This window comes from Poromitra crassiceps (assembly GCF_964638095.1).
Source record: "Poromitra crassiceps genome assembly, chromosome: 1".
Classification (NCBI taxonomy): domain Eukaryota; kingdom Metazoa; phylum Chordata; class Actinopteri; order Beryciformes; family Melamphaidae; genus Poromitra; species Poromitra crassiceps.
This window is the reverse complement of record NC_139623.1, coordinates 33,548,903-33,572,706: the sequence shown is the minus strand read 5'-3', so window position 1 is coordinate 33,572,706 and position 23,804 is coordinate 33,548,903. Positions and strand designations below refer to the sequence as shown.

The 23,804-nt window shown below is 42.3% G+C and overlaps 1 protein-coding gene across 2 annotated transcripts in view; it reads right to left on the bottom strand.

Annotated features, from left to right (window-relative positions):
• Window positions 1-22,679, bottom strand: part of mtmr4 (myotubularin related protein 4) — a 90,547-nt gene extending 67,868 nt beyond the window's left edge. For both annotated transcript variants that reach the window (XM_083633227.1, XM_083633228.1), the window contains exon 1: window positions 22,637-22,679. In XM_083633227.1, the coding sequence (XP_083489353.1) occupies window positions 22,637-22,639 (3 nt within the window). In that variant the 5' untranslated portion in view covers window positions 22,640-22,679. The remainder of the gene's footprint in view (window positions 1-22,636) is intronic.
• Between the last annotated feature and the right edge of the window lie 1,125 nt (window positions 22,680-23,804).

Below are 23,804 nucleotides of genomic sequence, written 5' to 3'. Positions count from 1 at the left end.
ATTTACAGTGCATATATATATTATGCATTATATTATATGTATATACAGTGCATATTGCTGTGTGTGCATGCACATTAAACATTTAGTTTTCAATCTTTTATCGAACAATAAACATACAAGACAAACAGGCTCAGACACAGGAAAATAAGTAATAATAATACATAAATTAATTAATTAATAAAAATAAAAATACATACATCTTTGACATTTAGCATTGTAACATGGACCTACCAGCCGCATAAGGTGCTTATGTGCTTGTAAGAGATACTGCATTTGGGATCTTATACAAGGCGTCTGTGGGAAATCAGCTGGGCAAGCCGTCCCACCCCTAACCTCAGTCACTAGTCATTTTTAACCTCGTCAAAGTAGGTTAAAAACGGGTCTCAGATAGTTGAGAACTTTCCAAATGACTTGGTTCTCAGGAACCGGAGTCTTTCCATCTGTATAACAGAGACCATGTCCATCAGCCACACCTGGAAAGAAGGTGAAGGTGAAGAATATGCTGCAGGCATATTTTGTAGGCCTTAGAGTTCCAGTCAAATATTTTGGCCCAGAAACTCCTTGTTGTGAAGGGCAAAACCAGAAGGCATGAGATAGCGTGCCCTCTGACACCTGTCACACAGCGGTGAGACAGAAGGGAAGAGCTTATGTCATTTATGCTTGGAGTAGTAAAGACGGTGAGCAACTTTAAATTGGATCAGCTGGTGTCTACTCTTTTTTTTTTTTTTTCCCAATTTTCTATCCCATTTCTATCCCCCGTTAGTGCTAATTTTTTATTTATTTATCCCGGTTGCTGCTCAACCCTCTGGGGAGAGCCGAAACTGGCTCCATGCTTCCTCCGAGACATGGGCAGTAGCCAGCCGCTTCTTTTCACCTGACAGGGGAAGCTTCACCGGTAGGACATAGCACGTGGGAGGATCACGCTATTCCAACGAGTTCCCCTCCCTCCGAACAGGCGCCCCGAACGACCAGAGGAGGCACCACATCAGTGACCAGGATACTGCATGTTTTCGTGAAGGGGTTCCTATATGAAGGAAACCGCCAGGGGGCACGGGGAGAACATGCAAACTCCACACAGAAAAGCCCTTTTGACGACTCCACCCGGGCGGCGGGCACTCGAGGACATGCGGACGGGCACGCATTCCTTCAGCGCTCACAGCGTCCTAGGTGGGAATCGAACCCAGGACCTTCTAGCTGTGAGGCGACAGCATTACCACTGCACCACCATGCCCCCCTAGCTGGTGTCTACTATTAACTGAGCAGAGTTGTACCACAGACTCCTTTCCCATATAATGTCAGATAAATCAATACCAAGTTCACATGCACATTACAATTTGAAATGATTCACGCGGTAACCTGTAACTAATTCGGACCAAGTACAAAAACACACATTTGCAAATATGCAATGTTACTGGCATACAGATTTATTGATTTTTTTCAAAAAAAACAAAACAATTGTAGGTAAAATAATCTCAGCATGCATCAAACACCTGCACTGCCGATATTATTATTGTGTTTGTGGCCCCAAATTCACTATTGCTCTGTTAGCTGTGACAACTCAATCATAGACATATCTATTTTTCTGTCAGAAATCACATTTTCCTATCTAAATGTACCTTGCCCACCAGAGCTCATTTTGTCCTCAGTGAAAAATAGATCCTTGGTGCCTTGAAGTTCTACTGAATCGTTTTATGTCTGTGGACATTTCAGCCCTTCATTCCCTGCACTTGAGCAGTATACTTAATCAATGCTCAAGTTTGGAGGTACAAAGTGTGTTGCCAATGAAATAGGGTTTGGGCTGTGGAGGAAACCTTTTGACATCAGGAAGTTCCAAGCTACCACAAAGCTGAGAGTTGAAGACATAACTCGAAATACATTATGCTGATGATAGTGCTCTTGTGGTACCCAGTCGATTAGCTCCTCTGGACAAACTTGCAGTGGCTGTGACAGCAGTAGTGGCTGCACCCGAAATACTCATATTTAGCCATCACAGGTTCTCCACTTGCCACTGACATGTACTTTCAGGAGGCTTTAAAGACCCTGGAAACAAAAATGCACCAAAACCTTCCAACTGTGTAATTTGGGGTCCTATCTGACTAATTGTAAGTCTCAAAAAGTAGGAGACATTTGTTTCAACCCAAATCCTAAATATCATCATTTCCCTGACAATCCTTGTTTGCACTGTTTGCTGAGGCAGGGTTTAAAGTGGGTGGTGCTTATGGCTCCAAAATTACTACCATCCGACGTCACTTGGGGATATCCAATCATAAAGTAGCTTGCAGTTGTCCGTTCTTACAAAACCTGTGTCCCCGCAGCCTGCTCGGTCTGCCCCTATCGAATGGAGCGCAGGGGGGCCACTGCGTCTCGACAGACTCTGTCTGAATGTGGCTGGCCGTGGCAGAGTGCTGCTCGACCAGCATTTGAGGAAGAGACTCGGGGCTCAGCTCCAGGCAGACACATCGCATTTCTTCTTTAAATGCGTGTTTCAAAAGTCTGATCGCCACAGTTCTTTGTATGTACATTAAACACATATGCTCATGTTTTTGTATCTGTTTGTGGGCCATTTTCTATGATTTTATTACATTTATAGGTCTCGGAGGAAAACAGAGTCAGAGCGAGCCCTCTGCGCTTTCTCACACGCGCACGCACGTTCAATGCATACATGCCCACACAATCCCCGACGGAGACAGAACACAGCAGACTGGAGAATTATGCTTACATTACATTGCGTCATTTGGCAGACGCTTTTATCCAAAGCGACTTACAATAACACATTTTTGTCAACAATAGAGAAATCAACTATGCAACACAATCTATGACAGCTACAACTTCTGAAGGAATAGTGGTAAAGTTGTTTTTTTGAGAGAGAGAGAAAGATGTTAGTTCAAGAAGGGCCCAGATGGAGCAAGAAAAGGTGTGTTTTTAGTCTTTGCCGAAAGATCGGCAGTGATTCGGCTGTCCTGACCGAAGGTGGGAGCTCGTTCCACCATTGAGGTGCCAGGGACGAGAAGAGTCGCGAACAGGATGAGTGACTTTTGAGCCCACGTAGCGGAGGAAGGGCAAGGCGTCCTGCACTGGTGGAGGAGCGGAGGGAGCCGTGAGAGGTTTGGAGCCTGACCATAGATTGTAGGAGGAGGATTGTAGAGGAGCTGTCTGGTGTACTGCCCTGTAGGCCGGTAGCAGTGTCTTGAATTTGATACGTGCCAAGATGGGAAGCCAGTGAATGTCCCAGAAGAGGGGAGTGACATGAGAGAATTTGGGTTGGTTGAATACCAGACGGGCTGCAGCGTTCTGAATGAGCTGAAGCGGTCGGATGTCAGAGGCAGGAAGGCCGGCCAGAAGCACGTTGCAGTAGTCCAGGCGGGAGATGATAAGTGACTGGACCAGGGGTTGTGTCGCTTCCCTGGTGAGAAACGGACGGATTTTGCGGATGTTGTACAAGGAGAACCTACAGGAGCGTGCTGTCGCAGCAATGTAGGCCGAGCAAGACAGCTGGTTGTCAAGGATCACCCCAAGGTTCTTAGCTGCTTAGTTTCTCCATGACTTTCAAACCTAAATTTATATACTTTGCGATGTTCATCATCGTTCAAATTTGGCTGGTGGCTTATCAACATAGGTTCCTGTGGTGTGATGAACTCCAAAATGCATATTTATTTTTGGTTTCTGAAGTTGTAGTTTATCAGTTACAGTCTATTAGTAGAACATTATACATAAGGTATTTAATGGATACTGAAAATTAGGGGTGCACCGATCACGTTTTTTGCCACCGATCACCGATTGCCGATCGCCTATGGGAAATATCTGCCCAACCGATCATCGACCGATCACCGATTACCGATATATAAACTCCTCAAAGAAAGTTTGGAAACGTTATTTTAGGTCGATTATTTCTCCCCTTTAATAATACCAATTGGCATTGTATTTTATATCGTTGGAAAGCCTGATTAGTGATAGGGCTTTTTTTTATTAAAAAAAAGAAAGAAAAAAAAATTGAATATAAAAAAATATCGGCAATCAGCCGATCGCATATTTGAGGTCAAAATCGGCCGATACAGATTGCTTGCCGATCGATCGGTGCACCCCTACTGAAAATGACTTGGCAGGTCCGTGAGCTACTTCAGATTACATCTAGACCACTGTCATTCACAACCTGCTCAGATGTTTGCAAGACTACATCCCCCAGAGAGCCCTCACCAGTGGGCTGATAATTTAGCTTATTGCTCTGTCGGAGGACCCCAGAAGCTGGGAGATATGTCTCAAGAAATACGGGCTAAACCCCAACCCCCTTGATAGTATGACTAACGATAGCTTACACTAACATTATTCTAGGTAGCTAAAACATTAGCAGGCTAACGCTAGCAAGTAAGACTAACTGGACATTTGTCCTTAATGAAAATGATTGTAGTGCACTATTATGGAAGTTTCCAAACGTAACAATGATGACTTACCATACACGTCATGGTTCCAACGAGTTGCTCGGCTGCTGTTTTACCTGGCTCTGAACTAGACCGGAAGTCTGAAGCCCACTGGACTAGGCGCCGCCCTAGGTCTGGGCGCGGAAACTTGTCTATATTCTGTTGCTTTCTGTGCTCGCTCTGCCTCTCTCAGCTCTGCAGCAGCACTATGCAGCACACGTAATGCCCCATCACCCCCGCTCTACTCAGCCAAAACACAGGCCGTTTCTACATGTTTAGAAGGGTAAGACTGCTGAATACCCTGGCCTGATTGACTGGGCATCGTCCAGACTTAATGTGTGGAAATGGCTTGTGACTTCTGACCATTCTGCCTGGAGTGAGAGGCAATGTGCATCTTGCATTGGACCCTACAGCCACCAGAGAACCAGCACAGAAAGCAGTAGCCAAGATCATCATCGAATACAATGGTCTATCAAAAATAAGTAAGTAAATCACAATGTACTATAACGTATATTAATGCAAGCTCCCCAAGTCATATTTTCTTAATGAAAGTTGCAATAAACAATGGAGGTATAATAGTAAGCTGATAGCCTCAATAGAAGAGTGCCTGAAATGCAAATAAAAATACAGCCTAAATATAAAACTTACTGCAGCAGTTCCCAACCTTTTCCAAATCATTATGGCCCACTTAAAAATCTCTCAAATATTTGCGGCTCACATCCGACCGTAAACAGTATGGAGGCCAAATAATGCATTCTAAGAGCACTTTTTATTTGAACGATAAAAGGAGCTGTCCATCAGCACCACACAGAAACCAGAAACTAAAAGTGAGCAACAGGCTAATTAATGAATTTGATTACAAATGAAATAACGGTATCATTCAACAATGGAAAAATGCATTCTCATACATAATAATATTGATTACATTTTTTCCACAAAGATCGTACTGTTTTGCAAATGATTTGGCGGCCCACGTGCAATACCTTCGCGGCCCACAGGTTGGGAATGGCTGACTGACTGTATACAAACAAAACAACATCCATTTAAATGACTGAACATGAGGAACAAGGGAACCAGCCACTGGCAGACAGACTGCCTTCAAAAGTCACAGTAAGGTCAAACAGTGCTAGAAGCAAAAGTCCTTTCAAGGAGAGTTGAAGTCAAATGATCATTAACCGCAACCTGGAATGAACCCTCCAGCCTTAACTACAACCCTCACAGAGTTTCTGGTGTCTAATCAGCAGAGCAGTCAGGTCTCTGTCTCAACCCTGGACAAAACACACAGGTGACTTCATCCTTACGTAACCAGGTGACATCATAGGGCAGTGACACAGAAGCTCCCATCTTTACAATGTACCTGCACACTGACCTCGCTCACTCACACCTCTCAGGCCCTAAAAGGCAGCATGGCAGGCAGTGCATTGTGGGTAGCCAGGGCATGGTAAAATAACCCCATTGTTCTCCTTTCCATGATCGTATTATCTTGCTGACAACACAGCAGCGTGGACAACAGTGTGAACTCAATACTTCCCATTTAGTTGCAGCCAAAAAGCAAACATGGCACACGGAGGCTGGGAAGCAATTAAACACTGCTTCACAAGACAGGATTAAAGGGATCGTATTACCTGTGGAAAAGACTACTGCAACACACTTCTTACAATCCAACCTGAGAAAACAGTCAACAACATCTGAGCACAGACAGGGCTAACATTAGCTATTGGGCCTACAGTAATGGCAGCTTAATGTTGCCACTACACTTTATTCTTCGATATTTCAAATGCATATAGTACAAATTCTGCCAATCCCTGTGCATCTGTGAATCATAACCATCCAAAACCATCATCATCAAACTGGATTTGAGATGGGACTAGCTCAGGTCTGGACAGTTGTATGAAGTGCCTCATTGTTTAATCCCATCAGCACTGCCACCAATTAAGCCCGGAGCTGGCCTGCCTGCCTGCCGCACAAAAGGTTGAAGCCTGGGCAGAGGACCATGGACCATGGCAGCATTCTGTGAACCCAGCCAACCAGAACCTCAGGACACAGATCATTCCGTTACACTTCCTGTTTCTGCCCCATAAAAGCTGCACCAGTATTTCCACTTATAGCTCCACCTATCCTGTCTGATGTAGATTTAATGTACATCCAATGCACAACAAAGAGCGGAAGGACATGCTGTATGCCCACGCACATTTACTAGGTCCTTAGGAGCATGGTATTTATTAAGTCCACTCCTTAGGAGCATGTAATTTACTAAGTACTTAGGAGCATGGCATTTACTAAGTCCTTAGGAGCATGACATTTATTAAGTCCTTAGGAGTAGGGATGCACAATATTTATCGGACCGATAAATTATCGGCCGATATGGCCATTTTGCGTTATTTATTATTCCAATAATGACAATTTAGCCGATAAATAGCCCCCGATAATACGGCGCCAACTTGGTTTGTTTTGCATCGGAAGCGGAGCATTGTTGTCGCGTGCTCATCACAGGCAGCTGCACGAAACATGGCCGCCTCCAGTGTGACTGTTCCGTTTCAGTTGATAACAAAACAACGCTATTGCAATTTACAATACATGTCCCGCAAGGTTTCTGAGATGAGGGGAAGTCTGAGCTGGCGTTACATTAACCCAAACGTGGGGAGGAGGCAGCGGATTTGTTTAGCGTTAATATACAGTCAATGGCATTAACGTTAGCTGTTGTGGTGGCTAACGTTAGTTAGCTGGTTGTGGCCTACCTAGTAGTTCAGCAGGCAGCGGTCCTCAAGCTTGTTGTGACCAAACATCCCCGCATTTAAAGCAATTCATACTCCCAGAGCTGGCGTAAACTGTAGAGAAGCTCATGCTTTACCAGAAATGAAACATCCAGGGTTTGTGTCTTAACTCCAAAAGCAACCCGCTAACGTAACGTTTCATGTAAGCTAACGTGAAGCTAACGTAGCTAGCTAGCTGCTGGGCAGTCATGATCTAGTTATATAGAAACCAATAATAATTTGATTTTATTTAATTTTTATTTGTCTCGAACCAACAGGTACAGATATCACAATAATTTGATAAAAATATATATATATAAATGTATAAAAAAGAAACGTATAAAAAAGAAAGAGAAATAACAATCAACAATATGATATAAAGTTTGGTCCGAGAAGGGGCAGAAAGAAGCAGTGCTTATCTAGTCCTGCCCCTTCCTTACAACATTATATTGCACTAATAGATTCTCACTCTTAGTAAAACTCTAAAAAAACAGAGAAGACAAATTAACAGTATTCACAAAGAATAAAATAGGTCATATTCGTAAAAAGAAACAGTATTATTCAAGATGTTCCTCTTTATTATATATGTCTATGAATGTATGTTTATAATCGCATTTAAATTTTTAAATGTTTTTACTAATTTTTATCGTCTCATGAAGGCTGTTCAAAAGAGAAACCCCACAGACCGAGATGTAAATCCGCTAGGGTGTTTTAGGAGCAGTTTCCCTCTTAAGTCGTAGTTAGCATCTCTGCCTGTGAACATTTTCTGGATGTTATTAGGCACTATATTGTTTATTACTTTATACATAGCTTGTGCTGTTTTGAATTTAACCAGGTCCATAAATTTCAAAGTTTGATTCTTTAAAAACAGAATGTTAGTGTGATGTCGATAACCAGCATGATGGACTATCCTTATCGCTCTTTTCTGTAATGTGCAAATATTTTGTAGGTTGGTTTTATAGGGGTTACCCCAAAATACAATACAACATATAAGGTACAATGAGTGTGCAGTACAGGGTATATAGTGAGATCTGCTTCAAAAACGGTCTTGCTTTACCCAATATACCAACACTTCTGGCTATTTTTAACACAGATATCTTATGTGGGGTTTCCAGCAGAGCTTGTGGTCAACTATGATGCCCATTGTCGATTTCCAAGTCGAGTTCTGCATTTGTTTTTTGATTTCCAAATAGCATAACTTTAGTTTTGCTAAGATTCAATGATAGTTTGTTTGCATCGAACCAACATTTTAATTTGAATAGTTCTTTATTGGCAACCTCTAAAGCTTCTGGCATACTCTTCGCGCCCAGCCAAGCGCATAGGGCGCACGGCGATTATGACGACATCGCACGGGGCGTGTCGGGGGGCGAGGCCATGGAGATTTTTCTATCAGCGCGTCGGTTTTGCTGCCTGTGCCTGTGAGATCTCCGTGGTAGGCTATCAGCGGATATCTGCTGTGATTGAGTCCTCACCGTCGTAAAGTCGCCTTCGAAGCATGCTGTTCGATTATAACGAACTAGTTGTGTGGCTTAGCCTTCCCAAATGTGGAGCGGTCGTTTTTTATAATTTAATACATAGAATTGGGAACGTTACATTAAATTTCATTCAGACTGCCTGGAGCTGCGCACTGAGTATGTTCTGTTTTGGCCCGCGCAGAGTGCGCGCGCCCTCCTCTGAGCCCCGCCTCCAGCGCGTGCGCGAAGAGTATGCCAGAAGCTTAACAGCTGCTGCAGGTCATCCCCAGAGCATAGGATATTTGTATCATCCGCAAAGACAACAAATTTCTAAATTTTAGACACTTTGTAGATATCATTAATATATCAAATGAATAATTTGGGTCCTAAAACTGACCCTTGAGGGACCCCACAGATGATATTTGAGCAGCCTGATTTGTGCTGACCCATTTGAACAAATTGTTGTATCTTGCTGATGTAGCTTCTCCAGTCAAGGGCTACCCCTCTGACACCATACCTATCCATTTTTTGAAGTAGAATTTCATGATCAATCGTGTCAAAAGCTTTTTTTAAGTCAATGAATATTCCTAGTGCATATTTCTTTCTATCTACTGTATACAAGTGTTTATTTCCTCAACTAGCTCCATTAGTGCCATGGAGGTGGATCTAGCAGATCTAAAGCCATACTGGCTATCCATAAGAATGTTTTGTTTTTCAATGAAATTGTCCAGTCTTTCATCATATCGTTTTTCAAGTATTTTTGAGAACTGTTGTAGTAATGATACTGGTCTATAATTGGTGAAAATATGTTTATCTCCGGCTTTGAATATTGGAATAACTTTAGCTATTTTCATTTTCTGTGGAAATATTCCCGTTTTGAATGACAAGTTGCATATGTGAGTTAATTGGTCTCCAATTGCCTCAATTATTTTCTTTACCAGGTACATGTCAATTTCGTCTCCATCTGTGGACGTTTTATTTATACATTTATTTACTATGTCAATAATTTAGTTTTTTTTCACAGTTCCCAAAGACATTGACTCTGTAATACTCTCTCCACCGTCGTGCTCAGCAAATATCTTCCCAGGGGTGTTTATTTCCTCGGCTAGTTTAGGGCCCACATCAACAAAAATGTTGTTCCATCCACCACCTCGTTCATTATGGAAATTGTCCTGTCTTTGTCTGTGAAATGATCTGGGTAGGTTAGGTCAGTTTTTCTTTTTCTCATAATACTATTTAGTATGTTCCATGTTCCTTTAATATTATTTTTATCTAATAATTTGGTATAATAATCCTTCTTACATAGCCTCATAATATTAGTTAGTTTATTTTTGTATTTCTTATATTTAAGCTCTGCCTCTTTAGTTTTATTTTTTATAAATAACCTGTATAGAGTGTTCTTTTTTTGCAAGCATTTTGTATACCTTTTGTCATCCACGGATTTTCTGTGTATTTGCTTTTATTGCTGTATTGTTTTAGCGGACAGTGTCTATCATATAATGCATTAAATGTTTCCAGAAATAATTCATAAGCTATGTTAACATCTGATTCATCGTATATATTCTTCCAATTCTGATCCTTCGTTTTTGAGTGCAGTTATTGTTTCATCGGTTCTTATTCTCTTATATCTCGTTTCATTTGATTTGATTCTTCCTGTGATTGCATTCATAAATTAAGAAGACCGGTAGGTGATCGCTAATGTCATTAAATAATAAGCCACTTATTGCATTATTTGCCAAGTTGTTTGTGAATATGTTATCGATTAGTGAGGCACAGCTGGATGTTATTCTGCTTGGTTTTGTGATGGTTGGAAATAGGCTCAGACTGTGCATTTTTTCAAGAAATTCTTCTGTCTTTTTATTAGGGGTGGGAATCACCAGATGCCCACGATACGATACTAAAACGATACTTGAGTCACGATACGATAGTATTGCGATATTGCGATATGCTAGTATTGCGATATATTGACTATTGCGATATTTCGATATATTGTCTAACTCCTTTTCCTACCTTTTCCTTGACCTCACCGGAAGTAAAACATGCAGTGTTTTTTTGTTTTGTTTTGATTTTGCCCCACACGTAGGCTACATTATTAAGCTTCTCTGGACACAATACGCCACTGCAGGTGCGGACTGCAACATCGGGCGCTTCGGGCAGATGCCCGGTGGCCTAGCATGGCGTGCATGGCCTGCAAAAAAAAAAAAATAATAATAATAATATCGATACCTGGCATCCAAATATCGATACAATATCATCAGGCAAAATATCGTGATACTATGGTGTATCAATTCCCCCCCCCCACCCCTACTTTTTATGTTTGTTACAATTTAACAAATCAATATTGAAGTCTCCCCATACATATTTCACCTTATTCTCAGCTGTGGAAAACAGCCTTTCCATGTTGTTTGTGAATGTGTCAATATTGGTCCCTGGTTTTCTGTATACACAGCTAACCAATATATTTTGAGTTTTTCCCATACATATTTCAATCGTGACACATTCCATTACATCATCAATAGCTGTTGACATGCTATTGACAACCTTATAAGACAGTCCTTCATCCATAAATAGAGCTACACCACCACCCTCTTCCGCTCTCTCTATTGATACAATGGAAGTCGTAACCTTGAAGTGTAAAATCAGAGCCCCTGTTTGGGTCAATCCATGTTTCAGATATAGCTATGTTAAATGGGGTGGTAAATTCAATTGTCCTAAATAATCAATTCTATTCTGAAAGTTTGCGTATAGGCTTCTACTGTTGAAATGAATTATTGATATACCATGCTCATAAGTAATAATTTAATTGAATTGTTGATCTGTGTAGTAGCAGCAGTTTGTGTTAATGTTGTCCAATAGATTGTAGTCCGGGTCTAAGTTTTCGTCAAGGTCCATTGGCATTGTCATTGTGTTCAAGTGTTTTCAGTTCCAGATGTTTGTGTTGCGCTTTGTCAGATGGTCATTTATGTAGACGTTTGATCCTTTTAGTTTCCTTCCTTGTTTCAGCAGTGCAGTTTTGTGTTTTCTGTTGGCAAACCTCATGATGAAAGCTGGGATGTCGTTCTCTTTTCTCCGGGGGAGTGGGTGGCATGCCTCGATGTTGTTTAGGTCCACTTCAATACCTTTGGTTTGAAGGAAGGCAGCCATCTGTTGTTCCGTGGAATTGCCGTCCAGTTCATCAGATTCTCTCCTCCCATTGGCAGAGGTCACTGCCCGAGCGTATGATCGAGGATTAATGTGTAGCCCAGTGACAATCACATCATTCATCCGAGAATATTGCTCCAAGTCATCCACTCGGGTTTCCAGATGTACTATTCTCCTCTCCTGCTCCAGCTTCTGTCCTTTGAGCGGTTTTATTTCACCCAGTAGCTGCGTGATGACAGAATGTTGCTTCGTTAGCGATGCCATATCACAGGTCATCATGTTTATGGACTCTTTTATGTCCTCCAGATCCTTTTGAAGCTGTTTCAGTGTCATATTGATCGTTGGTAGGCGGACCGTAGCAGCTCTAGATTACAGACAAATCACACTACCACGGCACCGCAGATCTGATGTAAACAGACTGATTGCAGTTCGCTGCGCTAGCTGGCTAGCTAGCAGCGACCAAACCTCCAGACAGGACGGCAGCATCGATCTGGCCACTGGGGCAGTCACGAAAAAGATGATGGTGGTGGGGGGTTGTCGACAGGAGCTTCTGGCTTCTAGCCTTGGCGCAACCCCACTGCTGTTGGCTCCAGGCAGCTCTTCAGAGCAGAGGTTTGGTGGTGTACCGATGGCAACAGCCACTAGCCACACCGGTAGCTAGCTGCGGCAGCTAGCCGATAGCAGCGGGCCCCAGCAGCACTAATCCACTGCTGGTGGGCTGAATCGTGTAGAACAGGGGTTCCCAACCTTTATTGTGCCAAGGACCGGTAGATACATGGAAAAAGTTGCGGAAAAGTCGCGGACCGGTTGTTAATTTTAATGGTTTTAGTTACATATATATTTACTCACCAGGTGGCGACAAAGGGTAAATAACAGCATTTTGTATTGTACTGTATGTAGCCTACAGTATTTATGTTTTTGTTTCAACTACAAACATAAATAAACGTCAACTTGAAACTATGTTTCAACTACCACACACAGCCTATAATATTATAGCCTATGTTTATTTTAAAAAATCCATTGCGGCCCGGTACCGGTCCGCGGCCCAGTGGTTGGGGACCACTGGTGTAGAATATTCACGGTGCAGAGAGTTCCATGCTCTTGGAAGAGATTTCAAGGCTCTGATAAGAATTGTCTCGTTTACCCGACTACTTGCTCGGGCTAATCACAGTATCGTTGCGTTAGTAGTAGGCAGGAGTCAGCGTTTGCGTCAGATTAAATCAGATCAAAGCGTCTGATCGTTAAAAACATGAAGTCGATTTGAGCCTAAGATATTTAGAAACAAGTGGCTAAAAAGTATAGCGCCAACTTAAAACTCAAAACTGTATAAATGTCAAGATAAGACAGAGCTAGCTTGGCGGACAAACACAACCTTGACGCATGCACAAATGCATGTAGTAAGGAAAACAAATGCGCACATTTGCATAAAAAAACACCAGTCAACATCACATAGTGTCTTTTCTTTAATCTAGAGGGAGCATTTTTCAGTAAAAAGTGAAACGACACATATGATGGCTTATAGTGAGGCTTTCCATGCCTGGCCCATTCACTTCAATAGAACTGGCCCCAATGCAAAATTCAGACAGCCCATTTAGTTGCCTGCCAGTAACATGCCAATAAGAGTCTAAATTACTATGCCTTTTGTGTTTTATCTGCAGACTAAGCAGCTTTAGGCTTTCAGTTCTATAAAAGCCTTTATTTTTTGTATTGACTATTGAGTGATACACTTTACTAAAACAATCATATTATATCAGAAATGTTGTTTGTTTTGTGTTCACAATAGCGGTGTCAGTTAGATTTGGTTAGGTCAGAGCTATGGAATATTAAATCATCCATCTTTGCTCACTACATCTGCCCTTTCTTTATTTCTTTCCACCCCCCAGGTGTGGATAAAATACAGTTTAAGAACTTTTTTTTAATACAAAAATGTGAAATAATTAGCAGTTTATCGTATTGGTTATCAGCCAGGAGAAGCATATATTTATCGTATCGGCTATAAAAATCCCTATTGTGCATCCCTACTTAGGAGCATGGCATTTACTAAGTCCTTAGGAGCATGGCATTTATTAAGTCCTTAGGAGCATGGCATTTATTAAGTCCTTAGGAGCATGGCATTTATTAAGTCCTTAGGAGCATGGCATTTATTAAGTCCTTAGGAGCATGGCATTTATTAAGTCCTTAGGAGCATGGCATTTATTAAGTCCTTAGGAGCATGGCATTTATTAAGTCCTTAGGAGCATGGCATTTATTAAGTCCTTAGGAGCATGGCATTTATTAAGTCCTTAGGAGCATGGCATTTATTAAGTCCTTAGGGGCATGGCATTAAGTCCTTAGGAGCATGGCATTTATTAAGTCCTTAGGAGCATGGCATTTATTAAGTCCTTAGGGGCATGGCATTAAGTCCTTAGGAGCATGGCATTTATTAAGTCCTTAGGAGCATGGCATTTACTAAGTCCTTAGGGGCATGGCATTAAGTCCTTAGGAGCATGGCATTTATTAAGTCCTTAGGGGCATGGCATTTATTAAGTCCTTAGGAGCATGGCATTTATTAAGTCCTTAGGGGCATGGCATTAAGTCCTTAGGAGCATGGCATTTACTAAGTCCTTAGGGGCATGGCATTAAGTCCTTAGGAGCATGGCATTTATTAAGTCCTTAGGGGCATGGCATTAAGTCCTTAGGAGCATGGCATTTACTAAGTCCTTAGGGGCATGGCATTAAGTCCTTAGGGGCATGGCATTTATTAAGTCCTTAGGAGCATGGCATTTATTAAGTCCTTAGGGGCATGGCATTAAGTCCTTAGGAGCATGGCATTTATTAAGTCCTTAGGAGCATGGCATTTATTAAGTCCTTAGGGGCATGGCATTAAGTCCTTAGGAGCATGGCATTTACTAAGTCCTTAGGGGCATGGCATTAAGTCCTTAGGGGCATGGCATTTATTAAGTCCTTAGGAGCATGGCATTTATTAAGTCCTTAGGGGCATGGCATTAAGTCCTTAGGAGCATGGCATTTATTAAGTCCTTAGGAGCATGGCATTTATTAAGTCCTTAGGGGCATGGCATTAAGTCCTTAGGAGCATGGCATTTACTAAGTCCTTAGGGGCATGGCATTAAGACCTTAGGAGCATGGCATTTGGGGGGGAGGAAAGGGGTGGCAGGGGAGGGCTGTAGAATAGAATAATGGATGCCTGCAGTCACACTCACGTGCCCCAACGACACTGATCCCCAGCGTTCAGCATGGGCTATATAAAAATATGTACGTAGGATATACATAAATCACTACAGACTCATGTAAAATGAAAGAAGAGTAGGACTAGTCTTGCATCATGCAAGTTATATTTGTTATATTATTACTGCCTTTAGGCACATGATTGCAGCGTGATTAGACAAACTAATCACTGCTTGTCTTATGTACAGGAAAACCTGAGATTCAGCATTTCCACCCAAACTCTGTGATTCAAAGTCTTTAGTGCATGCAGCAGCTTGAATAAGCTTAAAGCTTTCCCTGTCTTCTGCTTCAGTGTCATACATAATACAGAATAAAACCCTGGTATCACCTAAACTGAGTTGTGTCTCAGAACTGTAGATCCACTAATGCCCACTAGGGGGCGACCAGCCTGTGCAGATAGAGATGAGACACACTCCACCAGCACAGTAGTACATACCAGTCAACCAGATACAGGAACAGCTAAATGGGCTAATCCAATTGAAACAGTTGCTTTCAATACCAACTCTAGCAGATTGATGCCATGCTCATTATGGGTGGAAGTCTACTTTACACCATCACCACTTAGGCTACAGCACAAGGATTTTATTTGAGATTTGAGTCATTTAGGTAGGGTACTGGGTAGGGGTTCAGTGTCTTGCTCAAGGACACATGGCGACCCCTGTCGCCCTATGAAGTACTGATGTCTTCTAGGGTTGTCAAAAATATCGATAGTATCGATAAAAATCAATACAATTTTTTTTAAATGGATACAATACTCATTTGCAACAGGTATTGATTGATAGTATCGATAAGTATACTAAAAATTTGAAACGGACACAATACTCATTTGCAACAGTATCAATATCAGCACTCAGCAGTACTTTCTCTTAATAAAAAACCAAACGTACTACTGATTTCTCCCTCCCTGTCATTGGTGGGTATCTGTTGCTTCAACAAGCTCAGTGTTCTGATAGGCTGATGACTAGAGCAGGGGTAATCTGCTGTGTGAGTGCAACATTTTTAATTAGTTTTATCAGGCCTAGATTATGGAGAAGCGTGCATATCTCCATCCATCTGTCTTTGTTTCTTTTTTATGCCTCTTGATGTGTTGTCATCCCCCCGCGTGGTATCGAAAATGGTATCGAGTGTCGATATTTTCTTGGGTATCGGTATTGAAGTAGAAATTGTAGTATCGTGACATCCCTAGTGTCTTCTATAGTTCTAGATTATGTGAATGGGAAGCAGCGGCTAACAGGTGGTCCACTCCATGCTGTGTGTGGATGTGGTCCTGAGAGTTGTAGAGGAGACATGTGACAGGAAAACATCAAAGACTTCGACATCTGTTACCTGCCACACAGCACTTTCACTGATACAGCAGCTCCTTCCTGACTGAAACAAACAGGATCATAAAACTTTAGCCCCCGTTGAGGAAACTACTTGTGAAGTGAGATGCTGCCTGAGGAATAAATTCACCCAGTCGGAGCAGAATAAGGATGTACCGGTAACATGAGATTTGACAGTACGGTACAGTATGGTAACCTGACGCTGCCAGATGGATGTAAGTTGGTTCACAGTTGTTTCACAACCAACATCCATCTGGGTTTGGCCAAGCTACCTTGCTGAAGAGGGCGGTCACTTTTTTCAAGCTACTTGGCAGGTGATTGGATGGACCGTCTGTCTGTCACCATCTGGGCGTGCCAACGCCAACCAATCAGATCGACTTGCCTTCATGACGTAGCAGCGGCAGCGCCTGGTAAACAGCTAGGACTACAATTGCTAAATAGTTAGCATGGAGGTCGCAGATTTTTGCTGTTTTTGTAAGGTGAATATTGGGTGCAAACATTGACTATTCAATTTGCCAAAAGAAAGAAGAATAACTGCAGATGTCTGACTGAGGATGAAGTGCAGGTAGGCCATTTTAGACGTTAAATGTAACTGATTGGATTAACTGATGTTACGCTAACGTTAGCAACATTTGCGAGTTAGCTTGGCAGCAGCAATCCACAACTAGCTAGCAGCCGCCCCGGCCTCCGGGCGGGCGCCGCCCGTGCCGGGGGCCCCTCTCCCGGCCGTGGACACCCAGGGCAGCCACCGCCCACGCGAGGGGCTCTTGGCGTGGGCGGTGGCTGTGCTGGGTGCCCGCGGCCGGGAGGTTGGGGTGCTACGTCTGATGATTAATGTTAACGTTAACAGCGATTAATTACTAACACATATCGTTGTTCGTTTCTTCAGGGAACTGATGACACGATATGACACCGAGTGGCACGCACCCTGGACGGCTAACGTCATGGAGACGCAACGCTCTCTAGCCTCTATGATCATGGCAATAACATCAGCCAAATGCTTTGATACAATATAATGATTTAACGCTACTATTTAGCATTAAGGACTGGTGAATTTTAGCATATCTGTCAGTGGAATGGTAGATGTTTAAGGATGACTGGAGAATGTTATTTGCTTACTTTTGTGATCATAAACTAAACGGAGAAAAGACGGCCGTGTGGTGTTGTTGTTACTTGTTACATAATCTGCTGGTCTTGAGGCACGATTGGATAAAATGATAAGATGATGTAAATTCATAAAGATGTTGATGTCAGATGAATCTGCGAAAGGGAGCTGCCTGGAGCCCAGAGGACGTCAAGGTACCAAGGTATGCACAGAGAAGAGGAAAAACACCCTTAGGTTAGTACAGTAAGTACACCATGCAGCATGTATTTGGATATAATCTGAAACTTTAAGAATGGTTCCTTGTTTATTTATTCCTAGTATTGGCTCCCATGCCGTTTGTTTACCCCCTATCAAAAGTGCAAGTGCAAAATCTTAAGCTATGTTCTATCGATAAACCAATTTATCGAGTAACAGCTCCAAAATATCAGACATAAAGGACTACAATATGCTTTTGAGAGCTATATTCACACTTCACAGTATAATTTATGCAAGCGTCATACGGGGGAAAATATCAGATAAACTGATTGTTATATCCTGAGATCTTTAATCTCGCCTGTATAACATAATATGTCACTCGGACACCAACGTGAGTTAACGTGGTTTATTAAACAGCAGCCAACATTCCAATCATGCCAGTCATAGCAGAATACACTGCGTTCAGCTACGGTAACAGTAAAGGGACAATACATCACACTGATCTTTGCAGTTCTGTGTTGATTAGCTAATATTTCAGTGGCATTTTGATTAACGTTATGATTTATTTCTATTTGGAACAAAAATGATGGTTTAACAGATTACATGTTTACTGGGCAGTGGTGAGAAGGGCTTTGTGTTTGTGTGACTCTGGCGTGAATGGCTAACGGCTAGCCATTCACTAGCCTTACAGCTAGCTGAGTTCTCCCAGCCTAGCAACGGTCTGAAGGCTATCTCCCCAAATTCTACAACAATGTCTTGTTTACTAACGTTCATAGTTGATAACGTTACAGCAATACAGTTACCGTTTCGTACTCACTGTAAGATCAAGTGTTTAACGTTTATGTTAGCTTATTGTTTTGAATAGAATGTTTGACCAGCCCACTGGAGCTAGCCTCGGTAGCCGCCGCCATGTTGAATAGTGAAAGAACTACAACCCAGAGGCGCTTCTCGGTGGCGTCACACCCGGTCTCGCCTAAAGCCCGCCTGTAGCTCATGCTGATTGGGTCGCCTGGGCGCTAGGGCTGCACGATTAATTGTATTTTCATCGTCATCGTGAAAATGCACGATGAACACATCGCAAAAGTCACGTGTTATCGCAAAAAAAAAAACTGTGCACCTGAATGCAACATGCAAGATACCGGCTGAATAAGTGTCCAAATGTTCATGTCATTCTGGCCAATACTCCACTTCTGTTATAACATTTCAGTCTGGAATATGGAATATCTTTCAATAATCGTTATGACTAAAAGGCTAAAAGTAATCTCATGTATAAGAAATGACTGTTCTACATTGAAGTAAAAATGTAAATAATTAACTTGTTGGTTTTGGAATTTTTTTTAGCTTCAAGAGTGCATTTTTGTTCGTATGACCCTCAACACAGGCTTTGAGAATCCCGTGGCACTTATTGATACGTATGCTTAAATTAACACACTCATATTGCAAAATGAATTTAGGCCCTCACTGTAATACTTCAGAAGTTGAATTTGAAGTTCAGCATGAATACATTTGTCATTTTTTGTCTTAGATTTACCTTTGTGTGTTATTGCAATATAAAACTACATAATTGAGAATTGATTCTAGATTCTGGAATCGAGAATCGTTGGAATCGAGAATCGATTCTGGAATCGGATCGTGACCCCAGGAATCGGAATCGGATCGTGGCTTAGCCGGATCGGAGCACCCCTACCCATTAATATTTTTGTTTATAGCATTTTTTTATTTATCGCAGGTCATATCGTCATCGCAATATTGAACAGTGTTATCGCACATCGCAGCTTTTCCTCATATCGTGCAGCCCTACTGGGCGCGGGCCGGTTTAAACTCCAATCTTGAGCCGAGGTCAGACGGAGGTGGGATTGTGAATTTGTGGAACAATGCCGCCCCCATCTGGCGGAGTCAGGCTAACAGTATGGTGCGGTATCTACCAAAAATTTAAGTAATAATATATAATATAAGTATTAATTTAATAATTTTTCATTCCCATTTTAATTAAACCTACTATGGCCCATTGCTTTATTTATATGAGAACGTTTACACACGAGTCCTGAGTCCTCCATTGTGAACTTATTTGTAGTGACGTGTGGCGGCGCCGGCATGCATATTGTGCAACATATCATGGGCATAGTATTACAGGGAAAGCATGGTTGCTTGATATCGCCGCATAACTTAAAACAGCATTACATCCCTAGTGCAGAATATGACTACTTCAGCCCAAATACTGAGCCCAGATAGGGCTGACTATGGCTACATTGATCATTCCAATTATTAGACACTGTGAATTATTATTCACAATTATTAGTCTTAATGATCATTACATGAGTAACAAAATTATTGTATTGCATTTTATGCATCTTATCAACAGCTTAACTACTTTATTACTGAAGTGGGAGCTGTTTCTATATTTCCAATACACCAATGGTATTATCATTCATGGAAACTGGGATATTAGAATTGATTAGATGAAAGTTACATCTTTGATAAAGTGACAAACAAAACTGAGTTAAGTTGAGTAAAATGTAAGTTGTACTCACACAGTACATTATGTAACAGGGACAGAAGGAATGTCAAAGATTTAACAACACCCTACATTTTGTTTAGGCATGCAATATATGTTACCACACCACTTCCTGTGTGAGAGTGAAAAAGTCCCGACTTGGCATTTTCACCCTAAAGGAGGACATAGAGGCCTGGAGCAGCAGCTAGCTTAAAAACAATCAGGAGTCACCCAGTCAAGCAGATGACCATATTAGGGATGGGCGCGAGTACTCGGGTTAGGTACTCGAGCACTCGTTCATAACGTCAGTATTCGAGTAACGTTTCTGCTGTTCGGGTACTCGCCCCACTCCCCACCTCTTTAAAAATGGTATAGAAGATCTACGCACGCATCGTCATGTGGATCTGGCAGCAACCAGCAGCAACTGCACGGCCGGGCATCATGTCAGCCAGAATGTACAAGTACGTCATCCGCTTTGTTGCTTTCAAAATAAAATGCTTATTGTAACCTTATTTATTTTGAGTAATGCGTTACAGCCACAGTTTCACGCCATATAACATCACAACGAGTATTTTGATACAGGGTTTGCTGCTTCATTCATTGAAATACCCTTTCTCCTCCAACGTGCATCAATAGACCTTATTCACAGCGCGGCCATCTTGGATTACGTCATCGCACAGGGTGGCAACGCATCTGAGCCTGCGTTACAACCCATGTAAACAATGGAGCGGTAGTCCCAAAACCTGAGTTCTGTTCCACCAATTTCTTTTGATCAAATTGATAAATGGGCAGATGACAACGTCAACATCCCCAAAACGATTCAAAAGAAGGGCTACAGTAACTGGATTGAAGGGTACATCCACGATATTCAAGGTAAATTAGGGTGCAACGTTACTGTGTACAAAGACTTGCTATCTGTGCAGTGCTTGCTCCGCCGTCATATTAACTTCACTTATCGTGATTTTTGCATGTTAATCATGAATCAATCTAACACATTCATTTGTAATCTGACAACTTTAGTAGCGCTAACATTGCTGACATCGTCAGTTAGCTGTAAGTAGATATTGGCCACTTGTAGGTGCTATGACGTTTCCATGCTAACATTGTTTTATTAAATGGATGAATGAGCGTTATTCTATCATTAGTAGCCTACTTTTCAGATAGGTTTAACATTGAAGGATACGTTCATATCAAATTACATAGCCTGGAAGCAATTGCTTCCAGGCTATGTAATTTGATATGAACGTATCCTTCAACGTTACATAGCCTGGAAGCAATTGCTTCCAGGCTATGTAATTTGATATGAACGTATCCTTCAATGTTAAACCTATCTGAAAAGTAGGCTACTAATGATAGAATAACGCTCATTCATCCATTTAATAAAACAATGTTAGCATGGAAACGTCATAGCACCTACAAGTGGCCAATATCTACTTACAGCTAACTGACGATGTCAGCAATGTTAGCGCTACTAAAGTTGTCAGATTACAAATTAATCGTGTTAGATTGATTCATGATTAACATGCAAAAATCACGATAAGTGAAGTTAATATGACGGCGGAGCAAGCACTGCACAGATAGCAAGTCTTTGTACACAGTAACGTTGCACCCTAATTTACCTTGAATATCGTGGATGTACCCTTCAATCCAGTTACTGTAGCCCTTCTTTTGAATCCTTTTGGGGATGTTGACGTTGTCATCTGCCCATTTATCAATTTGATCAAAAGAAATTGGTGGAACAGAACTCAGGTTTTGGGACTACCGCTCCATTGTTTACATGGGTTGTAACGCAGGCTCAGATGCGTTGCCACCCTGTGCGATGACGTAATCCAAGATGGCCGCGCTGTGAATAAGGTCTATAAGCTATTTACTTTTGTTTAAGTAACATTATTTTGAAAGTTTTAACCGGAAGTTTTCCAGCTCTTCCCGAAAATGGTGCCTGGAGATATTCTCCCGAATGAGAAGCACGCTTCTTCATAGCGCACGCCCGATAAAACTCATTCAAAACGTTGCACTAGTTTACTGACTACACTGTCGTTTCCCATAACGTTAGTCACAAGAAATGTGGAGAAAGAATCACTTTTTGGGAGACAATCGCATCATGGTGATCACTATTCATTCAGCAACAATGGACATGTATTGGAAATCAAATGCCTTCGCTTGTTTCACAACTTGTCTGCTCCAAAGCGTTAATCCAACCATCGGAGATATTGTCTAAAGGTAGGCTTTAGATGTTAGCTTAGCGTCACCTAATATCATCACACTCAGTCCCTCTCCTGACAAAAAATGCTCCAGGTAGCGCTTTTTCCATGCAAAAATGCAAACGTTATGTGTGAACACTGAACAGCCCCATACACAGCAGATTACCCCTGCTCAGTCATTACCTCTAGTAATCACACAGCCCGCGCCCCCCGCGCGAGTACTCGAGCACTCGTTCATAATAGAAGGAGAGTACTCGACTATTTAAATTGCTTAAAATGCCCATCCCTAGACCATATCTGTGTCCCCACCCTCACAGTGTGATTGGCTCACCATGCTGTCAGTCAGTGCTGCGATCTGGGCACTCCTCTTCGGATCCCTCCCTCTCCTCCCGTCTACCAGGCTCCGCTGTGCCAGCGACGACCCCTGCCAACATGAAAATACACAACCTTCAGACATTGTGCATGCATACATGAGAGAGAGACAGAGACACAGAGAGATTGATTATACATTACACAGGTCTGGATTCCAAAACTGAGTCTCTTGGGCTAAAATACAACAAACAGAATGAGAACCAGTAGCAAAAGGAAACATGCACTTTGGTCTTGTAAGATGGTCTCATTATAGACTACCCAGATATTTTCAATACAGTATTAGAGATACATCACTGCAGGCTCCGCCCGCGCCAATAATGGATCTCTGCCGGTCTCCTAAATGGTCACGTGGTCGCCTCTCCCCTTGAAGTGTTGTGAGAGAGAGCCTGGTGACACGGGGTTACTACTGGCCTAGCAAGCTAGCTTGAGGTAGAGATCGTGAGTTCCCAAACTCCACACAAACCACACATATAAACACAAAGCTGCCCCTTGTTAGTTCAATATAGTTGTAACTAAGATAGTCGATTAAAAAAAATTCCAACCACAGATTTAGCTACTACATTTTCATCGAACTTCACATGCACGGTGGCTCAGTGGTAGAGCTGTCGCCTCGCAGTCAGAAGGTCCTGAGTTCGATTCTCGCCTGGGACACTGCGGGCGCTGTGGTTGTGTTCCCCCCATATCTTCAGTGCCTACTGCCCAGGTGGGGTATCTCGTCGTAAGGGCCCTTCTGTCTGTGTGGAGTTTGCATGTTCTCCCCGTGCTCCCCCAGGGGGGTTCCTCCGTATATAACCACCCCCCCCCCCCCCATTAAAAACATGCAGAAGATCAGATCGTCATCGTCATCCGACCAGTGACGACAACATCCGAAGTCGGTCCCCGGGCGCTGTACGAGAAAGCGACCACTGCTCCTGGCCTGCCCCCCGGAGGAAAGGACAAAGCCAGGATGGGTTAAATGCAGAGGACAAATTTCACCGGCCACCGTCAGCATGTGTGTGTTTGTGGCCCTCCGTGCATGTGTTGATGTGTAACCGTGTGACAATAAAGACGGGCTTGTCCGTCTGAAATCGTGTCTGAAATCGTGTTTATGTAGTTTTAGCTAATCGCTCCCTGCTAACATGAGCTCC